The 26,187-nt window shown below is 35.1% G+C and overlaps 1 protein-coding gene across 2 annotated transcripts in view; it reads right to left on the bottom strand.

The window, feature by feature from the left end:
* RALGPS2 (Ral GEF with PH domain and SH3 binding motif 2) overlaps window positions 1-26,187 on the bottom strand; it is a 169,814-nt gene that overhangs the window by 69,767 nt on the left and 73,860 nt on the right. For both annotated transcript variants that reach the window (XM_087438382.1, XM_087438386.1), the window contains exons 6-8: window positions 22,086-22,175; window positions 17,747-17,839; window positions 8,344-8,470 (exon numbers count right to left, since the gene is read on the bottom strand). In XM_087438382.1, the coding sequence (XP_087294508.1) occupies window positions 8,344-8,470; window positions 17,747-17,839; window positions 22,086-22,175 (310 nt within the window). The remainder of the gene's footprint in view (window positions 1-8,343; window positions 8,471-17,746; window positions 17,840-22,085; window positions 22,176-26,187) is intronic.

Raw genomic sequence — 26,187 nt, 5'->3', positions numbered from 1 at the left:
AAACATGCAAAACTCTATCAAAGACAAGTCTTACAGAATTTTCACAGAAGAGGAATATTATTAAAACTAGAATGATATGAAAGTCAACATACAACTAGAAAACTGGGCAGAACGCTAAACTGCGTCGGCCACTGGGCCCATTTTGCTCTCCTTTATAGAGCTGATATAGCTCTGTTCTGGAGTTCCTGGAGAGCTTAAGAATAATTTAGGCAAGTGAGTTCCTTAAAAGCAGGGAATAAGAACCAGTATTATATGATGGTTGAATGTAGTCAAGTCAGACCTGCTTGGGTTTGTGGCCCAGCTCTACCATTTCCTAGCTATGTTACCACCTTGGGCAATTTATATACTCCTGCCTAAGTTTTCTTATTTATAAAATGGGGACAATAACAGTACCCAGCTCATGTAGTTATTGTGAAAATCAAATGAGGTAATAACATGTGGTAAAACATTTAGAATAATGCCTGACACAAGTAAGGACTCAGTAGACTTTAGTTATCAGATTATTACTATTCATCTATGTACTTTCTGCAATACCTATCATGACGCCTTGCATAGAGTATGTGATGAATAAATGTGTTAAAAAGAAACAATAGCCAAGTTTTCAGGCATAAAATTACATTGATCTATGATCTTCATTTGCAAACCTAATAGAGCTATGTCAGCTGTTATGTCAGGTAGTGAAGACACTGGACCATAAGAAAAGAAAAAGAAAAATTAAGGCAAGAATAGACATAGCAGGAATTTCAGCCTAACGAGGATCTTGTGAGAGGTTAGCTAGGTCACTTGTGTGGTAGGTAATGTCCAATAGCTAGCTACTCTGCAGGTAACCTAGGAATAAAGATGTGGTTGACTTACTTCAGTAAGACTGAGCTACAATCTTGGAGCTGATTTACAGAAGGATTCTTTATGTTCAGTATTTTTAATAAATGAAATTAACTTATCCTAAATATGATTTAGACTCTATTTGGTACTCAATGGAAGCTCATCAATGCCTAGGAAACTTGGTCTCTCTAAAGTAAATTTTTAAAACTTGAGATTTTGGAGAAAGCCAATTCTAGACACCACCTTAAAATTTAGTAGATATCTACAAATAAACTTATTCTCAGACTCCAAGCCTGGTAGAGTATAAAGATCAAATTTTCAGTCTAATGTTCACCTGACTCTACGAGTCATGATATGAGAGTATTAATTCTTCTAGCATTATATTTTCAAGACTCCTACTGGTAATAATAAAGCCATAAAAACTTCTACAACCATAAAAATGTTTTAAATTACTTGTAAACCTGTACTAATGTAATATGATTTTTATATACTTAATCTTAATAGTAAGTTAAAGATTATTACACCCTAACAAATTTTTAGTCTTTTAGTGTCTGTGAAACTAAAAGTATATATTTTCCATGAAAATAAATACTTTCTTACCAAAGTATTTTCTTACCAAGAAAGAAAATTATCCCATTTACAATGCCATGACCCCCTCTCCAAAAAGCCATCTAAAAATAAGCTCAGTCTTCAATTTTATCAGCAGGATTAATATATTGTTATTAAGTTGTAATTCTATAGATAATTACAGGAAAGACTGAAGAATAAACTCAAAATTTGAATCTAAATACAGATTTCCAAAATATTAATATAATTCCATAATGCTTTCTTTGAACTATAAATGAAATAGCTATAACCCATATCTTTATAGCAAGTCAATTTAACCTCATTTGTCTGTTTCTTCACTTGTAAAATATGAGTAATAATATCACTTACCTTATAAAACTGTTAAGAATTAGATAATTTATGTAAAGTACATAGTGTTGGGCATATAGGATTAAGCACTGAATAAATGTTAGCTATTAAGATTTTTATTATTATTCTCCTGTTAAGGTTTGCTCAAAAAAATTACAAAACAAATTACTGAAATATCATCAGTTGGAAACACCACTGGCAAAGCTGTTGGAACTGAGGGATTCTGTTTATGATTAAAATGCAGACCTGTATAGCTGCTACACATTTTTTTTTTTTTAAGATGTAGGCTCTTAAAGAAAAACTATGAACATGGGAAAGAAATTAATGCAACGCCATCCCCAGCAATTTTATATCACAAGTCTTCAAGTGATCTAAAGTAAACTTCAGAAAATATACCATTCAAGAATGTTAGAAGAATTTTAAATATACAAAAAAGAAAGAGGGTAAAAAAGGATATAAGTGAGGTAATGGAAAATGGGGACGTAATTTTGGCTAAAGAAAAAGCTAGAGCTAGCTGCCATTTGGTCAGAGCTCATTCTTAGGATTCAAAAGAAAACGACTGAACATGCTTTATTGCTATTTTAGAATACAATATATACTCTAATAAGAAGAATAAGGTAAAGTAACCCATGGTGTATATTATCTACAAATCAAACCAAAGAAAGGAAAATGGAAAACTCTTAAAATATTAAAAGCCAATGATATTTTTTAACCATTAAGCATTTTTGAGATCAGCGTTAGAAATTTTTATATGTTTAACCAAGGAAAAGTCTACCAAAGGGGAAGGAAAAAATCTCATTAATTCCCACAGAGTTGCAGAAAGCTTTGGACTTGGTTGAAATTATCTGAACAGAAATGAGAATAAAAAGTTATTATTTTAAAAAATATTTGTACATAGGTTAGTAGAAATTTCTAAAACTAATGTAAAACTAAAGAACTGTATCCCACTGAGAGATCAAGACAGGTAAAAATTGCAGAAAAATAAAAGAGGATCAAATAAAACCTGAAGATCCTTTTAAGTTTCGGCACGCTTTAAACATTTCACTAGCTGTGATGAGACCACCACTAACAAAGCCTGGCAATGATATGTACCTCTTCCATGACACAGGAGACAGGAGAGATTATTCATAAGATAATGATACCAACCTGAGCCTTTGGTATTACAGAGATGTTAAGTGGCACAAAAGCAGGGACAAAGTCCGTTTTGATCCCTGCCATATATCTTGCATCAAGCATACTGCTAAGCAAATACTGGTTAGCCAGCTGACGCACCAAAGAAAACTGGGGGTGGGTAGGAAGTTGATGTATACAAAAATGCCTACAGAAATAAATTTATTGTATTAAAAACAAATAAAATTACTGAAACAATGGGAAGAGCCAGAAAGGGATCATTTAATTAATTAATTCAACCAACAAATATTACTAAGTGCCTACCTTTGTTCTAATGCTAAGGATAAAGCCTTGGACCAGGCAAATAAGGGCTTATAGACTACTGAGGAGGAGAGAGATTAATGAAAACATCATAACAAAAGTAAAATGGTACTTTTCAGAGAACAAAGGATGGAGGGGACACTATATTACAGAAGGTTATAAGGACAGCTTTTCTCTTCTCAAAAAAAAAAGGGGGCCTATTACGAAAATCTAACATATTAAATCAAAAATTAAGTGGGGGCAGGGGATCTCTTAAGAGTGAGGAGTGATACCTAGATACATCAAAACAATGTACTAATGTCCTAGAGAAGGGCAAGAGTTTTCAAAAACTCCTCTGCTTCTACTTAATAGGAAGCAATATATAGAACTGCAACAATTTACTTATTTCACATCGTTTTAAAAATACGCTTTCTCTCCCAGAAAACATTCTAAACTGGTTGAGCTACTGTATCTTCCCAAAATTACATGAATAAAATAGAAATGAGGCTATAAAATGCACATGAAAAGAATATTTGATTCATACAACTAAATTATTTTTGCACCATATTCTATTTTTCTCTCTTTCTAGCAAAGCAAAACTTCCCATGCCAAGTTCTTCAATAACACTTAAGATTGTTCTCCAATGACAAGAACAAATGAGTGCTGTTAATGATTTTCAGATTTAAAGCAATAATTCTCATATTAAACATTTTTTTCCTTGAGATTTGCCAAACTATTCCTCTCCAGAAAAATTGTCTCCTTATTCTAAGAATTTTTCACTACATTGTCCAGGCTGACTAATTTTTACCTTGAATGCAAACCAACAGAAGAGACAACTTTTCAAGGGATAATGAGTTGAAAGCCAAGAAAACCTTTTCTCCTTCTTATAATTTAATCCATATTGAATTACAGATAAATCTGGCAGTATCAAAATCAGAGTTCTGTCAGCACATAAACCCCCACCTCCTTTTTTAAGCTTCACAAAGAATGGTTGGTTTGACCATACTTTTTAGGGGCAAAAACACCATGAGTCTGGATCACTTCTCTCATGTTAACAGACATGATTAGCCTTTACCTCTTCTCTATGCACTATAGATTATTTTGGTTGATATATTCTTTCCCTAAGAACCCTTGAGGACATAATGAATAAAGGGCAGCATTATGCAAATTCTGTATACTTGAAGAGGGATAGTTAAATAGAAGCTACCAATTTGCATAATGAGTATCATCTTTCAAATGTCTTCAGGGCAAGTTCTGTCCTATAGAATGTACAGCTTCTCATAAATGTTGACACTGTCAGCAACTGCATTAGGCCTAGTTTCCTCGGATGGGAAAGGATTCTGAAACCAAAACAAGTTAAATTTAAAAACCACGATCCTAATTCATTTTAAATTAGAACAAAATATGAAAAAAGTAAATATTAACAGGATATAAACTATTGTTAAATCTTCACTCTTCAAAACACTTCAGTATTGAAGATCAAGAATGAAAAAATGAACCAGCTGTCTATGATGTAAACAAATCAAATAGTCAAAAGTTGTATAAGTTGAAAATACTTCACATTTTCTTAGGAAAAGCATGCATGTTTTGATAGATGGAATACATTTAATCTCAAGGTTTGCTATAAAACAAAACAAAACTGTCACTACATTAAAAGGACTGTTTTCATGCTGGAAACTAACTAAACGAAATCACAGTAACTTATATGACAAATGTTTCATTTTCCTTTCCCCAGTTTACCAAATGTTCCACAATTACCTCACAATCTTAGATGATTCTTCACAAACTAGTATAAGGATACATAATTATATGAAGACTTCCAATATAAAAATTATGTAGATATCAAAGTGTATGTTCTCTATTTTAGCTTAAGTACTTTGCCATTTTTCCCCTTTTGGTTTCTAATTCTTGGATAACCCTCAGAAACATGCATGTCATTTCACCAGAGAATATGAGAAGTAGAGGAGGAGGAAGAGAAATCCAATAAAAACCCCAGGTTTCTAGTGTGGTGGAGTAGTGCAGATAAAATGTTACACTGAGGTCACTGTTAGACTAAGTTAGGAGACAAGACGGGGACCAGTTTTGGAGAAAAGGGGAAAGATTATGAATTTACTTGTGGACATGCTGAATTAGGGTTACCTATAGATGTCTCATTCAATCAGTATATGAGTACCTAAAACGTTACTAGGCCCCAAGAATTACACAGACTGTTGGGTGTACAGGTCTAGTCTAGATCTGGGAGCAATCAGGCAATATACAGAAAAAATCTGAATGAGACTACTCCAAATGAGTGTATAGAGTAAGAAAAGAAGTGCACTGAGACCTCTAGAAGAATTGGTTTAAGAGAAAGGCAAAGAAAGAGGAGCCAATAAAACAAAAGCCAGAAAGTAGGAGGTAAACCAAGAGAGACTGGTGCTATTAGTAGAGAATTTCAAGAAGCAGAAATAACTAGTATCAACCTCACAAAATTAAGATGAGGCTCGAGAAATATCTATTAAATGTTTCAACTAGGAAGTCAGTGGTGACCTTATCGGGAAAATTTCTGAGTGAAGAGGGAGATAACAGCATGCTGTGCAAAACAGCAAGAAAAAGGAGAAAGGAGGAATAGGGTACTCTTTATTAGCTTAGGTATAAAGTAAAGGAGAATTACATGGTAACAGTGAGAAGGAAGATTCTGGGTCATGAGAACACATAAAATGAAAGGGAATAGAAAAGAGGAGTCAATGGAGACAAAATTGAAGATACAGGAAAGATAACTGTCCTAACATTTTCTCCAAATTAATTTCTCCACCTCAGTATTTGCCTCATTTGCTTTAACCCACAGGAATAATTACTGTGTTTGTTTCAGGTATCAGGGCTGGGAGAAAACAGGTGTATTCTCTAGTAGAAAACCCTTCCAGATTCCATGAAACTCCAACTATGCTAGTGGTTTCCTCCCTTTCTCTCTACGTGCAGGAGAATGTGCATCTGTGCACACACAGACAACTTCAAATCCTGTACTCCCCTGAGGGAAAATATAAAACAAAGACCTCTGAACTAAACATCACAGAACAAGGATTTATATTATTTTGTCATTTTCCCATTTTCAAAAGAAAATAACCTTAATTTCTTTTTTCAAAAAGATACAAATTATGGAATTTGAGAAAAACATTTCAATGAGAAAAAAATACAGTCATAGAATCAGTAAATTTTAGAATGAGAGTTTAGCAGGTGTAATTGGAAAGATGCTAGATCAAGACTTCAGACTGTGGATCTGTCAGTAACTAGGTCTTAGGACTGTGAGCCAGGTCTTCCACCTTTCTGGACCTTGGTTTTCTCAAATGTAAAATAAGTGAATTAGAAGAGATCACTGTGGTCCCATCCAGCCTTCAGAAGAACATGACTGTGGTCCTATGTGTGCTGTTTCTAGGTAAAAAGAACAAGGCTCAAAGAAGACAACTCAATGACTTGAAAAGTTAGTATGGTAGAACCATTCTGGAATTGAGGGTTGCCGATTCTCAGTCTGATGTTCTTTTTGCTATAAAAAGTTTATGTTCTTATGCAGTATGAAGATATTGATGATTTTTGTGCATGTGTGTGAGGAAGACCAGCCCTGAGCTAACATCCAATGCCAATCCTCCTCTTTTTTGCTGAGGAAGACTGGCCCTGGGCTAACATCCATGCCCATCTTCCTCTAATTTATATGGGAAGCCGCCACAGCATGGCTTAGCAAGCGGTGCGTTGGTGCCTGCCCAGGATCCGAAGCGGCCAACTTGGGGCCGCCGCAGCGGAGCACGTGCACTCAACCGCTTGTGCCACCGGGCTGGCCCCCCTTGATGATTTTTTGAAAATCCTCTATTCCTCTTCTCCTCCAAATTACATTTTCAAGAAGGAACATAGCTCAGGCTGTGGTAAAAAGTGGAGTACATGCAGAATGTCTCTCCTAACATCCAGCTTAGAGCCTCTCTGATGGAGTCATGCTCAGTATGGCCCTGAAGTGTTTATCAAAGAAAGAGGACACAATATTTTGGTATGTAGCAGCTATTATCTACACTGTGCTTAGGGATATTCTGCCTTCAACACAAGGTGCCTAACACTCCCTATTCCCACTGGAATCCTAGGATGTCCCACAATGTTCTAACGAGTTCAACTGTTCTCTGACAAACTAAGGCTGATGCTTCATAGCAGCTGAATGACAGTCTATCAACTGCCTCTGCCCCTACTTTGTCTTCTAGTCATTAGTATTGTAAAAACTTCAAAGATGACACTGCAGCATCTTCTAAACAAATAACAGGTTTTTAAAGTACTTTCAAAAATAGCTATCGTGAAATCCAGTAAGACTAATTATATAAAAGACAGAGTAGAGATAAGGGAGAAAAAGGGATATTAGAAAGAAACAAATGTTTACCATTTGATTACTCTCTACACAGGATTAAACCAATATATCTTAATATATGCTAGGTATGCATCATATAGAGTATTTTCTGCATGTAAATTCACATACACATTTTAAAAGGGACAGTTTCAGACTTCTTCTCATTCAAACACCTAACAAAGCATTATTCATATTTTGTTGAAAATAATCTTATAATGTTATTGGTTAAATATTTCTTGGAATTTATAAACACTGTAAAATATACAATAAAAAGACAAATTCTCAGTCAATTGATATATAAAATACAGATTTGTCTCAGCACTAACATAAATTTCCACAGCTAAACAACTCATTTCATCTAAGAAAACAGTAACACCAACATTCATTAAGACTACTCTTCATAATTCACCCTAAAATATCTGCCAACTATATAAAATAAGAACTCATGATGTTGAAAATAAATTCAATACATCTTCTGATCAATTTCTTTAATGTTAAATATTTTTACAGCATTAAACTTCATTGCAAACTATTGTTTCATTTTTTTAAAAGCATTGTTTCATTACTAAAATAGCTAAAACATTATCTTACCATATGGTCCAATCTCTAAGAAAAAATGATAGTCTATGAAAAACTGTAAGGACAAAAGGCTAATTCAATATGAAAATACATGCCAGGTAATAAGGTAACATATTCCTTTAGTCAATTTTTTCAACTTAACAATCTTGCAGTAATTTCTTTAAAGGATACATATACTTTTAGAATATCTTGAATTTTATATAAATTACTGATTAAGGCAGAGCAACAACTAGGCATAATAAACACATGGTGACATAACTCACCTAAATAGGGAATGCACGGTGTCATCTTTAAGCTACTTATATAGTCTCTGAGTCTTTTGTAGTTATCTTCTTTACTCATTACATATTCTAATTTTTCAAAGGTAGTTTTGTCTTTTCGACTTAATAACTAAAAAACAAACAGAAAAGCCTAAGTTATTTCCAAATCCCATTTTATTATAGCAAAGACTTGAAGTTGTATTTACTGTAAATTTGAATATTATTTCAAAGTTATACCTTCTTTAATTATATTTTGGTAGTACATAAATAAAACAAAATCAGACATGTCTATTAAGATAATAAACCCAAATCCATTATTTATAAAATATAATATCCTTTGTATGTACATAAAATCAATTGTATATCACAATACATTTCTCATCTTCACTACTTTAAAGATTTTATTTATTTTATTTTTTCCCCCCAAAGCCCCAGTAGATAGTTGTATGTCATAGCTGCACATCCTTCTAGTTGTTGTATGTGGGACTCGGCCTCAGGATGGACGGAGAAGTGGTGCCTCGATGCGCACCCGGGATCCGAACCCAGGCCACCAGCATTGCAGCGCGCGCACTTAACCACCAAGCCACAGGGCCGGCCCTCATCTTCACTACTTTAAATGGTTAAGCAATTTTTGATCATTTTCCTAATTTAAAATAATTATGTATTCCTATTCAGCTCAAATGCCCAAATGTTTTAATACACTGTCCCCTGCCTCCTCAAAGATAAAGATGATTCTTACATAATCATTAAGAAGTAAATACTGAATTTCTTGATTTAAGTAACAATTTTTCTTGACAAATCTAACCATGGCTAGTTCTAACAATAACCATAAAACTGTGATTTACATTTTTGGATTTTTGACAAGACATTTCTTCTTTGATCCCTTTGAGCAGTGCTATATTGCATATGGTTGAACAATCAAGTGAAATTGTTCTAAGAGGCTTGAGGGATAGATTTGTAGCAAGCGCCCTTGGACAAAAATGGAGAAAACCAAGGGGTATGAAAGAAAAACAAGGTCAGTCACCCAAATAACATTAAATAAAAGGTTCAGAAAATATTTTCTTAAGCATACCAAAGACACTGGAAAAAAACATTTTTTCTTTAAACGTATGAAGTTACTATTACGATGTAATAAAATTTCACCTTATTTATTTCTATCATAAAATATTAGTGTCATTTTATAGCATGCAAAACACCTCCAACTACAAAATTCTCATCTAATTCTCCTGTGAGGTTAACAGAAATGTCTGAGGATTTATTTAGAGATGAGGAGACTGAGATTCAAAGGTGATCACATGGTTAGCTCAAGAGGCAGAAAATTCTAACACTCAGACATCCACTCACAAAGACGTAGGTTCCTGTTTTTCACGGTCTCAGTCTGGTCCTGGAGATGAAGAGTACTGTGACACCTAGTCCACTATGCTTTCTAGTATCACAAGTAGTACAGTTGGGACTGAAGTTGAAATCCATTTTTCACAGGCTCCAAGATGCAGATTATCTTCAGATAATCTCTATCAGAAAAATGTCTGACCAGTATCCCTCCCTCTTTAAAGCACAAGATTTCAAGGAGTCCTTTGTTTTAACGATTTAGGTAGATATTTCACGGTCTAAAACAGTGGTTTCACAATCTTCTCCCTGGCCCAGCTTCAACACCCCTGGTTAGCATTGTCAAGATTAGGTGTAAATCTCTGCGGCTACCTATAAATCCAATGCTCCCTTTCTCTCCCACCTGACAAAGCATTTAGATATGTAAAATACAGCAATGTGACACAGCACAGATAACAATAAGTCTATTCTTTTTGTCCCTAAGTCAATCATTCAAAAACTTTGATACAGGATCAGGAGAAACAAACTACTTGGAACTCATAACTGATTTTGCCACATCTGAAACACAAACTGAGGTTAAGAACTACATGATCTAATATGTATAAAAATAACTTATATTTTGGAATTTTCATAATAAATCAATAACCAGATTAAAAGGATTCAATCTGAGGTGAGGCAGCAGAGACTTCTTTCCAGAAGACTATTTAGAGGAAGAATATGGCTAAAAGAATTAATGAGATGTTAAAATACGTATTTCCTAGTGACAGCTCAGAAACTCACCCAAAGCCCACGGGCCAAAGCTATAACTAAGAAGCCTCGATTTTCTTTTCCCCCTTTTCAAATCTTTTTCTAATGTTCCTAATGTTATCCTTACAATGTCACTTCACTATACTCCTCCCTCAAAAAAGGAGGAAAACAAAATACTTCACAGGGCTCTAACTCCACATGTTTTGGGTGCCACGCTCTTCCTCTGGCCAGGAGTATAACAACTGGGGGCAGAGCTCTTCAAGCTTTCATCGGTCCCTGAATGTGGAAACTCCAATGGTTCCTGGCTGGATGTCTACACCACTTTACCATAACATGTGCTTTGGGAAAATCTAGATGAATCCCTGTTCATGTCAGTCACCAAAAGAAATACAAGATTCCCAGATCACCCCTCATCACCTTGATTTCTAACCCCATACAATTTGTAAAAAATGTATTTGCATAAATAATTTATTTATTTATCTTGGACCTCACGTGAAGATTAATTATAATCCTTTGTTCTTGACACTCAATTATCATTAGTCCCTGATATGACTTTCTTGTTAAATTGATTTATTTTTAAATTTTATAACAAATACACATGCATCCACCTTCCTACCAAAGAACTACATACCAACAACACACATCTACCTATGTGCTCCTTCCATATCCAATTCCCTTGACTATCTGTAAGAGGTAACCAGTAACCACCATCCTAAATTTTTGGTTTATCATTGTCTTCAATTTTATTCCACTTTTGACTAAAAAATGCCATACCGTTTATAGTCTTTGGCACTTGCTTTACTCACGCAACACTTTGACATTGAAGTTTCATCCACAATGTCGTGTGTGGCTGTAGTTTGCTCATTTTCACTGCTTCCATGTGTATTTTCTCTTCTGTGAGTACCATAGTGATGCCCACTTTTCTATTTTTCCTTTTTGCTTTGTAAGAGTTCTTTATATATTCTGGATACAAATTTGTGATCAGTTACAACTGGTGCACACATCTCCCCTAACTCTGGGGCTTCTTTTCAATTTTCTTTAAGATAACTTTTTTTCTTTCTTTTTTTTTTTTTTCTGCTGAGGGAGATTCACCCTGAGCTAATATCTGTTGCCAATCTTCCTCTTTTTGTATGTGAGCCACTGCCATGGCATGGCCACTGACAGACGAATGGTGTAGGTCCATGTCCGGGAACCGAACCCAGGCCGCCGAAGCAGAGTGTGCCGAACATAACCACTGGGTCACCAGGGCTGGCCCAAAGACATCTTTTGATGAACAGAAATTCTTTCTTTAATGTGGCAAAACTTGTCTATCTTTTCTTTGATGGTTTGAGTTTTTTGTATCTTATCTAAAATATCCTTACCCCTCCCTGGCCGGAAATCTATTCATGCCAAGCCACAGAGATATTCAGCTATTTTTCTCTTCTAAAAGCTTTAAAGTTTTGCATTTCATATTTAAGTCCTTAATCCATCTCACAATGACTTTTGTGAATGTTGTAAGAGGCCCAATTTCATTTTGTCCCCAAACTGATTACCAATTTTCCAGTTCCAACCAAGAGACAGTCCCTCATTTCTCCAGGTTTACAGTGCCACTACTGCCATACATCAGAGTTCTATAAAAGCAAGGATCTATTTTTGGGTTCTTTATTCTGTTCTGTTGGTTGATACAGCTAAACGTGCACTAACCGTACATTGTCTAAATAATACAATATGTCTTGATATCTGTTAGGCAAGTACCCAAGCCCCCAAACCCATTTTCCTCTTCAAGAATATCTTGGCTATTCCTGAACCTTTGCATTTCCATGTAAATTTTATAAGCAATCTTGTCCAAATCCCCAGATTGGGATTCTGATTCAAGTTGCATATAAACTCTATATACATTTGGGGAGCACTGGCATCTTTAAATTTTCCTATCCATGAACAAGGGATGACTGCTCCATCTATTTAGTTCTTCTTTAATGACTTCCTATAACGTTTTATAATCTTTTGCATATAGTTCTTGCACATTTTATTCCATTTATTGTTTGCTATTTTCTTTTATTGATATTGTAAACAGCATCCTTTTAAGTTCAAATACAACTGATTTTGTATATTCAGTCATCTTAAATCCTATTGTTTTTTAAAATTGTGGTAAAATATATATAATATTTACCATTTCAACCATTTTTTAAAAAATTTTTATTGATTTATTTTTCCCCCAAAGCCCCAGTAGATAGTTGTATGTCATAGCTGCACATCCTTCTAGTTGCTGTACGTGGGACGTGGCCTCAGCATGGCTGGAGAAGCAGTGCGTCGGTGCGCGCCCAGGATCCGAACCCGGGCCGCGAGTAGCGGAGCGCGCGCACTTAACCGCTAAGCCACGGGGCCGGCCCTTTTTTTTTTTGTTTAATTTTTATTTATTTTTTTTTTAAAGATTTTATTTATTTATTTTATTTCCCCCCAAAGCCCCAGTACATAGTTGTATGTCATAGCTGCACATCCTTCTAGTTGCTGTATGTGGGACGCGGCCTCAGCATGGCCAGAGAAGTGGTGCGTCGGTGCGCGCCCAGGATCCGAACCCGGGCCACCAGCAGCGGAGCGCCCGCACTCAACCATTTTTAAGTATACAATTCAGTGGCATTAAGTACATTCACATTATTGGCCAACCATCACCACCATCCATGGCCAGAACTCTTTTCATCTTCACAAACTGAAACTCCATACCCAACAAACAATAACTTCTCATTCGTCCTTCCTCCCAGCCCCTGGCAACCACCTTCAACTCTCTGTCTCTAGAAATGTGACTACTCTCAATATAAATGGAATCATATGGTGTTTTTGTCCTTTTGTGTCTGGCTTATCTCACTTAGCATAATGTCTTCAAGATTCACCCATGTGTCAGAATTTCATTTCTTTTTAAGGCTGAATAATATTCCATTGTACATTCATACCACATTTTGTACATCCATTCATCTGTTGATGGACCTTTGGGTTATTTACATTTTTTGGCTATTGTGAATCATGCTGTATGAATACTGGCATAAAAATATCTGTTTGAGTCCCTGCTTTCAATTCTTCTGGGTATATACCCAGAGGTAAAATTGCTAGATCAAATGGTAATTCTTTATTTAATTTTTTGAGGATAAATCCTATTATTTTTAATCATTTTTTTTCTGACTGTGCTGGCTAGGATTTCTATGTTGAATAGAAACAGTGAAAATGTGCACCCTTTTCTTTGACATTGAAGAGAATGTTCCTACTATTTTCCCCATTTAGGATGTTATAGATTGGGTACATTCCCTTTATTGGTTAAAAAAACAAAACACTCTCAATTCCTCATTCATTAAAAATCTTTAACCCAAATGCCCATGAAACCCATACGATCTTTATTATCTTTGAATTTGATCCAACACCCTACACCTCCCAATCCTTTCCAACTGTATTCTCTGGGACTCATGGTCCATCCTCTGCAAAAGCCCCATCCTTAACCTTTTCTTTAAGCATTCTCTTTCTTTTCCTACAAACCACATAACATGAGCCTGGAGTTGAATTAGGTGTAATCCTCACTTCTTACACTTTACAATTCCTTCCAGCTTACTATCTCACTATCCTTTTAAAATTCTCCGGCTTCTATTAATTTCAAGCACTAGATCAGTGCCATCTAATCAAATTTTGTGTGATGATGGAAATATTCTATGTCTGTGCTGTCCAATATGATAGACACTAGCCACAAGTGACTACTGAGTGCTTGTTATGTGGCTAGTACGACTGAGGAACTGAATTTTAAGTTTTATTTAATTTTAATGCTTTAAATTTAATAGCCACATGTGGCTAGTGTCTAACATACTGGCCCCAGAGAGCACTAGATTATAACAGTTATGTTACTGTCATTAATAGAGCCACAAGTCATTTTTCCCATATCTTGCAAGATTTTAGTAGTTGGAAAATAAGAGTCCATGAACCAACATTATTCTTATATCCTGGTGATTGCAATCTTCACATAGAAGCCCAACCCAGATTTCTCAGTTTCTTGACTTCTCCTTCTTAAATGGTCTTATTTTCACCACTCTCAGCCTCCATTCCCTTGGTCATCCTGAATCCACTAAGTATTTGAGTGCACCAGGATTTCCAATCCAGTTACCATGACTACCTTTTCACTGTTCATTCTCTCTCTCCTTTTACTTGTGTTAGATTCCTCATCTATCACTAAAACAACTTTTACATTTACCCATTTTATCTCTTTTTCTATCCTTGACCCCTCTGTGATATAAACAAGCCTAAAAAAATTCCAACTCTGGTTAAATACAATTCTCAGCACAACTCCAGACTAATGCTGAGCACTTGAACCTAGCTGGAGAATACGTAACTTTGCTGACTAGTTTCACTTTCAATTCATGACCAAAAATCTCAAGTGGATCCTTCATAAGGCATACCAAACCTACATTTCCCTAGTTAATTCACTCTACACTCTCCTAGATGACTTTTATCCTTTCCTCTTTCTTCAAACCTCCAACACCTCTCCCCCATCACCCTCAATTAATGACCTTGCTTCTTATGTCTTAAGAAACAAAGTATCAGAAGGACTTCTATAGAATCCCACCACCAAATCTACCAACTTACTTGCATCTCTAACCAAGTGCACCCCCTTCTGTCCTGTTAAAATGGATAAACTGTCCCTGCTCCCCTAGAATACTGGATCTAATTCCCTCTTGCCTCTTCCAGGGTATCACTGGAGTAACCCCTCGTTCTCTTACCATTTTTCCCATTCTATTAGATCATCGCCACCAGCAAACAAACATACTGTCAAGGATCTCATCTCTAAAACAAAACAAAATGCCACAAATCTTTGGTCTCACACTCCCCTCCAGCTACTGCCCAATTTCTCTGCAGCACCTCACCTCAGCCCTTTACAGCAAAACTCCTCAAATGTATTCTCTATACTGGCTGTTCCATTTTTTCTCCACCATCCTCTCAAATCCAATCAGTCTTTCACCCCACCACTGTACTGAAACCACCATTGCCAAGGTCACCAATCCTTTCCAATGGCCAAATCCAATAGTCATCTCCAAGTTCTCAACTTATTAGCAGCATTTGACACGGGTGATTCACTCTTTCTTGAAACACTTTCTTTACCTGGGAAACTTCTCCTATCTATGATATTTTCTTTGTTGGCTCCTCCTCAAGTTTCCGGTCTCTACATCTTGGAGGGTTCCAGGGCTTTTCATCTGTGCTCATGCCTTAGTTGATCCCATCCAACCTCATGATTTAAATACAATCTTGATGATGATGATGATCACACACCTTTATGTCTAGCCCCAACTGCTCTATTCAACTTGTAGACCCAACTCTGACCTTCCAGTTCCACATGGACATCTACCAGCCAACTCAAACTTAAGATGTGTAAAATAGAGTCTCACTCTCCACTCTTTCTCTGTATCTCCTAAATATCAATAAATAGCATCTCCATTTTCTGATTTGATGCCACCTCTCTGGACTCATCTCCTACCATCAACTAGTCCCTAGCTATTCCACTCTGTCAACACTGACTACCCTGCTATTCACTGAACATTATCAGGGCCTTTGCACTGGCTATTACTTCTGCTTGGAATTCTCTCCTCCCAGATTCCACATGAATGGTTCTCTCAACACCTCCCAGGTCTCTACCCAACTGTCACTCACCAGAGACTCTCTTACGATATATATATAAATATACACACACACACACATTATATAACATATATTATTATATAACATATATAATATATATTATATAACATCATATATTATTATATAACATATATAACATATATTGTTGTGTAATATATATTAATAAAATTATATATATAAAATACTTCCCTGCTTTCCTTTCTATCCTATTTATTCTGCTTTATTTTTCTTCAGAGCATTCATCACTATTTATGATATATCATTTATTTCTTTACAGTTTTATCTTTTGCCAGTAGAATGTTAGCTGTATAGGAATTAGACTTTGTTTACATCATTCACTATTGTATGTCAAGCAATTAGACAGTGCCTGGCACAGTATGGAATATTTTAAAATTTAATATAAACACCAAAATTTTATCCAGATTAATAATGAAGCTGTTACTAAATAAAAAAACTCTTTTCCAGACAAATACATGAGGAAGACAACAAAACTATCTTCAAGGAAAATAAAAATTAACTTGAAGGAAATGTATCTCCTTTCTAAACTACAACATAAATCAGAGTATAATTCTTTTCCCTAAAACTTCAAAGATGGAATTCATAACTGTATATTTATAATCATCTCCATTCATGCATGAAATTCAAATTTTAAGAAAAGAGAATAAGGCCATCACTGTTAAAAATAATTTTTAAAGTAGGAAAATCCTTCACCCAGGTGTTTCTAAAATACAAATAAAATATAAAGAGAATTGTAAGCTCTTCCATATTAACATTTTTCCAATACAGAAATCTACCCTGGTTTTCATGAGAAACATCTGTCTCTTCAAACACTATGAAAAGTGAAAGCAACACTAAGCAAATTAAAAACAAAGTTATATTTTAGTAATTAAAAAAAAGACTTTTAAAGTCAGTCATGTCTTTTACAGAGGACCCTAAGAACACACTAATCCTTTGTACAAAAATAAACAAAATCATTCCTCTTTAACATTAAAGAACAGTATTTAACAAATACGAACAGATCTAATTAAATCTAAAATTTTACTTATATAAAATCTAAATGAAAAATACCTAGAAAGCGTGAGGCCATTATCATGTCACTCAAATATGATAATACACAAATTTGCAGAAGTCAAAATTCACATCCTGACCTTGTTCAAGTAAGAGAACCAAATATGATTAACATAATATCAGAATGTGTAGTAACACTGCATAATTCCATGTTAACTACCAGATTTTCCAATATTTCTAAGGAAAAAAACCTGAGTTTCCTGACTAAAAAATAATAGAAATCTAAATCAATAAATACTTTTTTGAAACTTACAATTTAGATCTTCCTCAAACTTTCCAAAAGCATAATTTTTACATGATTAAATACAATTTTTTTGCATTTATACTTTCTCCTCAGTAAACACGAACCACTATGTTGTCAAAGATGCGTAAGGAGGTTCTACAAAAATGATTTCCTAAAGAGCAAAAACAAAGCACCAAGCTGAAATTTATCCAAAAATTACTTAGTGAAACACTTAAGGAGAGAGAAAAACGCAGGTTTCAAAGAACAGAGTATAAAGTAATTTAAAAATCCTTATCTATTATCATAATATTAACCTTACTAAGAACCAGAAAAGAAACTAATACACCTTTACTTCCAACAGGAAGTCTAACCTTTCTTTAACTAAGGAAGATTACTCACCGCCCACGTTTTAGTCAACCTGAAAATCGGGGCACTCTGTAAGCCAGAAACTACCGCCATAAGTGCATGAAGGTTATTCAGCTCGTACAGTTTCTGAAGATTTAAGAAAAGGGGGGAAGAGAGATGAAAAATAAATAGCATGAATATAAAAACACTTTAGATTAACAGCAAGTACAATCTAGGCAACCGGTGGTGATCCAGTACTTATTACCCTCTTCCTTGAGATTTGTCTTTAGAGTACCCACTGTGTTTACAGTAAGTTGATTCTGGCACACGACAGAACTTCCACCTTCTAACTTGGCCTTGTCCGCAAGCTCTGGGAATAAATCTACTTCTAGTTGGGTAACAGATTAAGAAATCCAAAATTACAGCTCAGTATCAAGTTTACCTGGTATGATTAGGCACACTAGTTTCTAGTAAGCAGTCTCCTTCCTTATACTGAAATATTATTAAGCCTCTGCCATATGATCCAAGTTTCAAGAGAGGGTCTGTGCCCAGAATCCAGATCTGGTTACCTACTCAGTACTATTATTCCAGGACTAGGGTTCAAACCTGCTTTCCACAGTCCTCCTCAATTTCTTGCTTATTCCTGTCTGAATCCCCAGATCCTCTGTTCTCATTCATGCTGGGACATCTACCTGCTTCCCAATACTAGATCTTGCTTTTTACAGTCTCCTTGCAGAAAACTCCTACCTAACACTAGGTTCCATCAGTTTGCCAAGAAATCTATTTGACATTTATTGCTAATTTCCCAGATTTCTTCATACTACCAGATGCTTACATCCCAACAGTTCTATCTAAAAATCAGTCATTTACAACTGTCCTCACCCACCATCAAGAGACTCCAAGGCAAAAATGCCTGTTTCTAACCTTAGAACTAAGGAAGGGGGAGGGGTTTTGTTTCTCCGAAGAACCCTGACTAATATACCACCTTAATTCAGGTCTCAAAGAATTCCCATGAAGTTTCAAGAAATAGGAACTCAAGTTAAAAAAAAAAAAAGGAAAAAGAAAAAGAATAAGGAAACAAGTATTCCCAAAATGGAGAATAACATCAGGTATTGGCTTCAAATAAAGTGAAGATTAAATATAAAGACATTATCCAGAATGTAACATAAAAGCCAGAGTTTTTTAGAAACGTGAAATAAAGGTTAAGAGACATGAAAGGTAGAACAAAAAAGGCTCACATTTATCTAATTAGAGTTACAGAAAGAGATGATAAAAAATAATAGGGTAGAAATATTTGAGAGATAATGGCAGGTTTTTTCCCCCAGATCACTGAAAGACACTAATTCGCAGGGTCAGGAAGCTCAAGGAATCCCCAGTAGAGTAAATAAAAAAAATAACTCTAAGTCTAGAATAGCATTTTTCAAGAACAAGGGTAACATTAAGATGCTTCCAGACAAAATAAAATAAAGAGAGCTTTAAAAAAGAAGATTTTTTAAAAATGGTGCCAGAATGACTATTCATATGGAAAGATATGAACTAAAATCCATAATTCATACATACTATATATGAAATTTAGTCCAGATCGATTAAATATTCAAGTACTGAAATCAAAGCTATAAAACTTTTAAAGGATACTATAAGAGAACATCTTTGATATTCTCCAAGGTTAGAGTAAGATCACTTAAATAAGATAATAAAAATTAATTAAAGATTAATAAGTTTGACTACTAAAGTTAAGAACATCTATATCAAAAGACAACATGAAGAGTGATGATAAAACAAGTCACAAGTAGGAAGATGTATGCAAAGCATATAGCAGAGAGCTAGCATCTAGAATTACATAAAAAAAAATAACTCCTATAAAAATCAATAAAAGACCAACACCACAATAGAAATTGTTGGAAGATCTTGAACAGATCTTTCAAGAGACAAAACCTAAATGGCCAACATAGAAAAAAATGATCATTCTCATCAGATTCAATGAAAGCTATTGATCTAATGGTCATTTCTTTGAAGGCAATTTGTTCTTTCTCTCTATATTTCTAGGGATTTAAAACTCACATGAGCACCAAGAGACTGACACAAGAATTCTTTTATAGGAGCAATGTAACAGCAAAAATCTGGAAACTACCCAAGCTAGAATATATTGAATATCTGTGGTATATGCAAACAGAATACTCTACAACAGAAATAGACTCAAAACCATTCAAGAACACTGCTCAGTAAAAAAAGGAAGTTATGAAAGTATAAAAGTAATTATAGAATAATTCAATTTAAACAAAACTCAAAAACATACAACAATATATTACTGAGGGACACATACGGTAAAACTGTAAAAGAAAAGCAAACATAAAATTCAGGGCAGCGGTTCCTTTTGTAATGGGAGGGTAGGGGACTGCATATGAAGAGACATATGGTAATTCAAAGTGGGCAGTGGGTACATGAGTATCCACTTTAAAATCATTCTTTTGGGCCGGCCCCGTGACTTAGCGGTTAAGAGCTCGCTCTCCGATGCTGGCGGCCCGGGGTTCAGATCCCGGGTGCGCACTGACGCACTGCTTCTCTGGCCATGCTGAGGCCGCGTCCCACATGCAGCAACTAGAGGGATGTGCGACTATGACATGCAACTATCTACTGGGGCTTTGGGGGAAAAATAAATAAATAAATAAAATTATAAAAAAATAAATAAATAAAATAAAATCATTCTTTTGATACCTTAAATATATTTCATAAATATTCTTTTGTGTCTCTTAGATTAGTTTTATGTGTCAACCTGGCTAGGCTATATGGCACCCAGTTATTTAATCAAACACTAATCTAGGTGTTGCTGTGAAAATATTTTGTAGATGTGGTTAACATCTACAATCAGTTGATTTTAATTAAAAGAGACTACACTCAATAATGTGGTAGGCTGTTTCTCAACAGTGGGAATGCCTTAGGAGTAAAAACTGAGGTTTCCCAGAGAAGAAGAAATTCTGCCTCAAGACTGCAGCCTCAACTCCTGCCTGAGTTTAAGGCCATCCGCCTGCCCTATAGATTTCAGACTTGCCAGCCCCCCACGCCCACCCCAATCACATGAGCCAATTCCTTAAATTTCTTCACATATTTTATATATTCTCTCTCTCTAGAGAACCCTAACTGATACAATTTACTAAAATCAGAGAAAAGACTTGACAGTTTTATAACAAACTGAATACAGAAGGCAGAAAGTCAGAATAGAGGGATTTAAGAGACAGTGATAAGACCAAAAATTATGAAAATTATGAATTTGGGATGAAAGCAAGCACTGTCAAAAATAACTCCAACTCTGAGAGTCTGAATTGAAATTAAATGATTATTTGATGAGGAGGAGGCTAATGGCAGGTTTGATGGGAAAAATTTGGTGGTTTTTGAGTGGAACATACAAGTAATAAAAAAACTAATGAAGATACCAGAAAACAATAATGCAAATTCAGAATCAATGAGGAAAAGTTATGAATTTCTATTAGCTAAAACACAATATTTATCTACCATATCACAACAAATGTTTTCAAAAATTTTATGACACTTTAAATTTTTAGAAGGCTAGTTCTGCCACCTAGTGCCACAGGAATGTTAGAATATACTTGCTCCCATGTGCTCAAAGAAAATACAGAAGAGTATGACTTATAATAATTACAGTTTTTCAATAATTTACAATTATAAAAATGGTATCCTCATTTTATTCCATCTTTCTCATTCACAGGTGAGATAAGTTACATATTTATTACAAGAATAACGAAGAATGTGGCTACAAGTACACCACTTTTTAGTGAACCTAACATAAATTTGGAGTTGTTACAAGTTTTAGTAAAATCTTGGTATCCTCTTGTGGAATGTCCTGTTCCATCCTCCTCTCTAAATTCTCACTATCCTTGAAATCCACACTCCATTTCTCTTGTTGCACATATTATCTACGTCCCACAATAACCATTCAATCAACATATTTGGTTAACGTCCTCATTTATACTATTCTTTTTTTCTCCACATGGTTGGCAGAGTGATCTATTTCAAAAGCAAATAACTGATATGTGTTCTCTTAATCCCTATAAGGCTTTCTCAATCACCTGCAGAATAGTCCAATATTTTATAAATATTATACTTCACCATAATTTGACCTCTGTCTACTTATCCAGTCAAATAAATCAATAATTCAGCTACTCTAAGAAAGGGAGAAGACATTTAAAAAGGGGGAAGACAGGAGAAATAAAGGAAAAGGCAGAGAAAATAGTCATCAAATTTAAAAAATTGATTTATATTAATCAATAGGCCTTATTTTCCAGTGTCATAAACAGTAAATAAAGTGTCATAGGCAAGCACTCACAAACAGTGCTGAATGGTTGAACCCAAAAATGAAAACACACATTTTTCTTACCTTAGCAGTTTTAATATAGTGGCTCAAAACTTCTGCTCTAATTTTTAATGTTTGAGCATGAAGAATCTCTCTAACAACCCAAAAGCTCACCTGCAAATAAAAATTAAAAATAGTTGAATGACAAAATTCTTTACTCACTAGGATGAAATTTATGACAGGAGCTACTTGATGAACTACCTACAGCTGTTTAAAAAAACATGTTCTCCTTCCCTCGACTCACCACCAGGACATAACAAATCTTCAAATATTGCATACACTTCATATATACATCGATATAGACATATATACATGCATGTACACATACATATGAAAACTTCACTATGATTTTTAATTTGTAAAAGCTAATAAAATTTTGAAGGAAAAGAGCTAAGAGAATGCAATAAAACCAGAGTGATGCAACATGAACAAGTGTTTTTTGCTGTATTTTGCAACACGGGCAGAATTAGATAAGCTCTAAGATCAGACATTGTAAAATATGTTACTTGTAGCACGTTTTTCTGTGGCTGTGTAACCCCACATTGCCATTTATTTACAATGAGCAGAATCATAAGTGTGAAGAATCCCAAGTATGGTTTTCTTTTTGTGTGTGTGTGTGTGTGTGTGAGGAAGATCAGCCCTGAGCTAAGATCCACGCTAATCCTCCTCTTTTTGCTGAGGAAGACGGGCTCTGAGCTAACATCTATTGCCAATCCTCCTTTTTTTTTCCCCAAAGCCCCAGTAGATAGTTGTATGTCATAGTTGCACATCCTTCTAGTTGCTGTATGTGGGACGCGGCCTCTGCATGGCCAGAGAAGTGGTGCGTCAGTGCGTGCCTGGGATCCGAACCCGGGCCACCAGAAGCAGAGCTCGTGCACTTAACCGCTAAGCCACGGGCCTGGCCCGCAAGTATGGTTTTCTTGGTACGAATAAAATGAAATAAAATATTATAAAGAAAAATATATCTAAGTAATTTTAAAATTAAATTAGGATTGTATTTTTAACAATTATGTAATGCTTTCTAATTTAATGAAACAATCTTCATGATTTCTTCTAAAAAACATTAAAAATCATTCATCAGAAGGCTGACTACATCTATAAGTAAAATGTTCTACTCTGATGAAAATAGCTTGCTTATCATATGATATAATGTAATATCTATGTCACATTTTAATTCATGTACTATGAAAATAAAATCAAAGCACTATCAGTTGGCTCAAACTTCTACAAATCTAAAAACAGGATGTAGTCAGAAATCTCTGTACAAAACACAATGCCACTACCTCATATTTCTTCACCTTTTTTTAGTGAGAACTATTTCAGATTTTACTTGCAACTTTCATCTATAAACAAATTGTCAAACTGTATAGATTTTACAAATGTGTATGAAAATGTAAAATGTATATCTTTTACAAAGCCATTTTCATATTTATTACTATATTTGGGATACTAATGGCAATAATTATCCCTGATTCTAATAAAGTTTACTTCTAAAATATATCAAAAGTTTACTTTAGATATTTTAACAACAACCCTAGCAAATATCAACTACGAGTTCAATCCAAACTGCATGCTCATTGACTTAATTAAATTTAATATCAGACAAATTTTAAGGCAAATGCTACTGTGATTTTAAAACATGGCCAACAATTCTTTGTCATTCCTCTCATTGAATGTTGGGGTGTATGTCACCTTTCATTGAATCTGAACAGGCTCATGACGGCTTCAATGAACAAAGGATTAACGAAAATTGATGCTGACTTCCAGGACAAGGTCATAAAAGGATATGCAGCCCCTGCCTTGATTGCTCAAATATCCCCTCTGGGATCCCTAAGTAAGAAGTCCAACTACCATGAAAGTACCATGCTGGTAAGGATAACTGTAGGTGCACCCCAGTCAACAGTCCCAGCTAAAGCTAACCACACCTGAGAATACTAACCCAGAACGACCAATACCAAGATACAATTTAATAAAATTACTAGACGTAGAAGAAAAAAATTGGGGGCACTTGAGACAAAAACAGAAAGTGATTTTTAAATAAAAGAAAATTTAATTATCAGATGTTTCAATAGCAGCATTCTGTCAGAATAAAATAGAGTAATGTATGAAATATAATCAAGGGAAGAAAGTTTTATACAAAAGACAGACAAACTTGTCAACATGTAAGAACTCAGGAATTATTGTTCCTATGTGTCCTTTCTGAGTAATCTACTGGAGAACAAGCCTCAGACAACCAAAATGACTAGAGAAACATCAACATAAGAATGCTAGTGAGCATTAAATATACACTTATTCATAGAGCTAAGACTAAACGAGGGTTAAAAGAGTTCATTATATGAAGCCTATATGCTCAGACAATATAGAGTACAATCATTAAAAAAAGAGAGAACATCTGTAGAATACGTATCTGTTTACAGTAATATTATTGGTCTTAGTATTGTTATCTTGAGATCGTTGTTTGTTATGAAGGATAAAGCAAATAAGTAAATTACATGATATTGCATCATGTTCTGTGTTCTTTGAAAACCAGGATTCTGGGTGTGGAAGAAAAGACATACAGATATAATACAGAAGAGGTAAAGTAAAACTGTGGCCCTGAATTTGAATTAGACGTATCAATATGAACTCACAAGATACTTTATCTTTAAATAGTCGTGTGTGTACATGTGTGTGAATGATATAGATATCTGAGCTATATCCGCAGAAAAGGCCTAGAAATTACAGTCACTCCAATAGCAATGAGCACCCCTGGCATCCAGGTCCATTTCCCATTATAAGAAACCAAAGCTCATTAAAGCAATGTTGATTCTGGATAGCGGGCAGGTAACGTACAGAATGAACCTGCAACATCTTTGCATATCAGATGGCAAGGAAACTATTTAAGACCACTATGGTCATGACAAAAGACATGAAAGCCAACTTGAAGAGACTTCCACTGGCCAAAGATGGAACAATATGAATTTTAATGAGGATAATAATTGCAATGGGTTGAAACACATTATGTATGTTTAAATTTATGAGTTCATAATGATATTAAAAAATAAACTACTTGGTCACTGTCAGAGGACGACAGAACACCACTTCATTATCTTCAAAACTGCTAAATAAAGGGAAAGAGTCAAACATTTATCCTTCCTTGCCTATAGGAAATGGACCTCTGAGTAAGCAAATACCAGATGAGGGAAAATGTCTCTTTATAAAACTAATTCCAGGGGCCGGCCCCATGGTGTAGTGGTTAAGTGCACGCGCTCCGCTGCTGGCGGCCTGGGTTCAGATCCCGGGTGCACACCGACACACCGCTTGTCAGGCCATGCTGTGGCGGCATCCCACATAAAGTGGAGGAAGATGGGCACGGATGTTAGCTCAGGGCCGGTCTTCCTCAGCAGAAAACAAAAAAGAGGAGGATTGGCATGGATGTTAGCTCAGGGTTGATCTCCCTCACAAAAAATAAATAAATTAATTAATTAAAAAGAAAAAGAAAAAACTAATTCCAACTAATAAATGAAAAAGAATGAAATGAGAATTCACCTTTTAACAACCTCGATTAATTAACGGATCTAGACACAACTGTTAATATCACGAAAAAGACAACCAGATATTATCTGCCGCCTGATGGAAAAAAACAACACAACCCACACTCTTGCCAAAGGCATTGAACCCAACTGAACTTTTGGAACCAGCAGCTAATTTCCAGAAAACAGAACATATTAAACTGCACCGAATGCAATCCAGACTGTGGGAGACTCTACAGATCAAAATGCCTGGGTTTCTCCATAGGTATATGATAAGGAAAAGAAAGGGATGAAGGGAAAAACTGTAAATTAAAAAGTCTTAAACATTTAACAAACTTTAAAAATTGGCAAGGCTAAATTACAGTGTCTTAGGGATCCACACTTAGGTGACAAAACTATAAAAAGAAACACAAGAAAGTGAGTACTGTAATTACTCTTGGAGGAAGAAAGTGTGTGACCAGACGAGGCACATGGAAGGGTTTTTAGGGTGGTTGGTAAAATTTTATTTTTTGACCTAGATGGTGTTACAAGGATATTTGCTTGACAATAATTCATTAAATCATATATTTGTTTTGTGGTTTTTTTATATTCATGTTTTACTCTATAATAAGTAG

The sequence above is a fragment of the Ceratotherium simum genome, chromosome 2 (assembly GCF_057802395.1).
Source record: "Ceratotherium simum simum isolate JZ-2026a chromosome 2, ASM5780239v1, whole genome shotgun sequence".
Taxonomy (NCBI): Eukaryota; Metazoa; Chordata; class Mammalia; order Perissodactyla; family Rhinocerotidae; genus Ceratotherium; species Ceratotherium simum.
The sequence above is the reverse complement of the archived record's forward strand: the minus strand, read 5'-3'. Positions and strand labels throughout refer to the sequence as shown.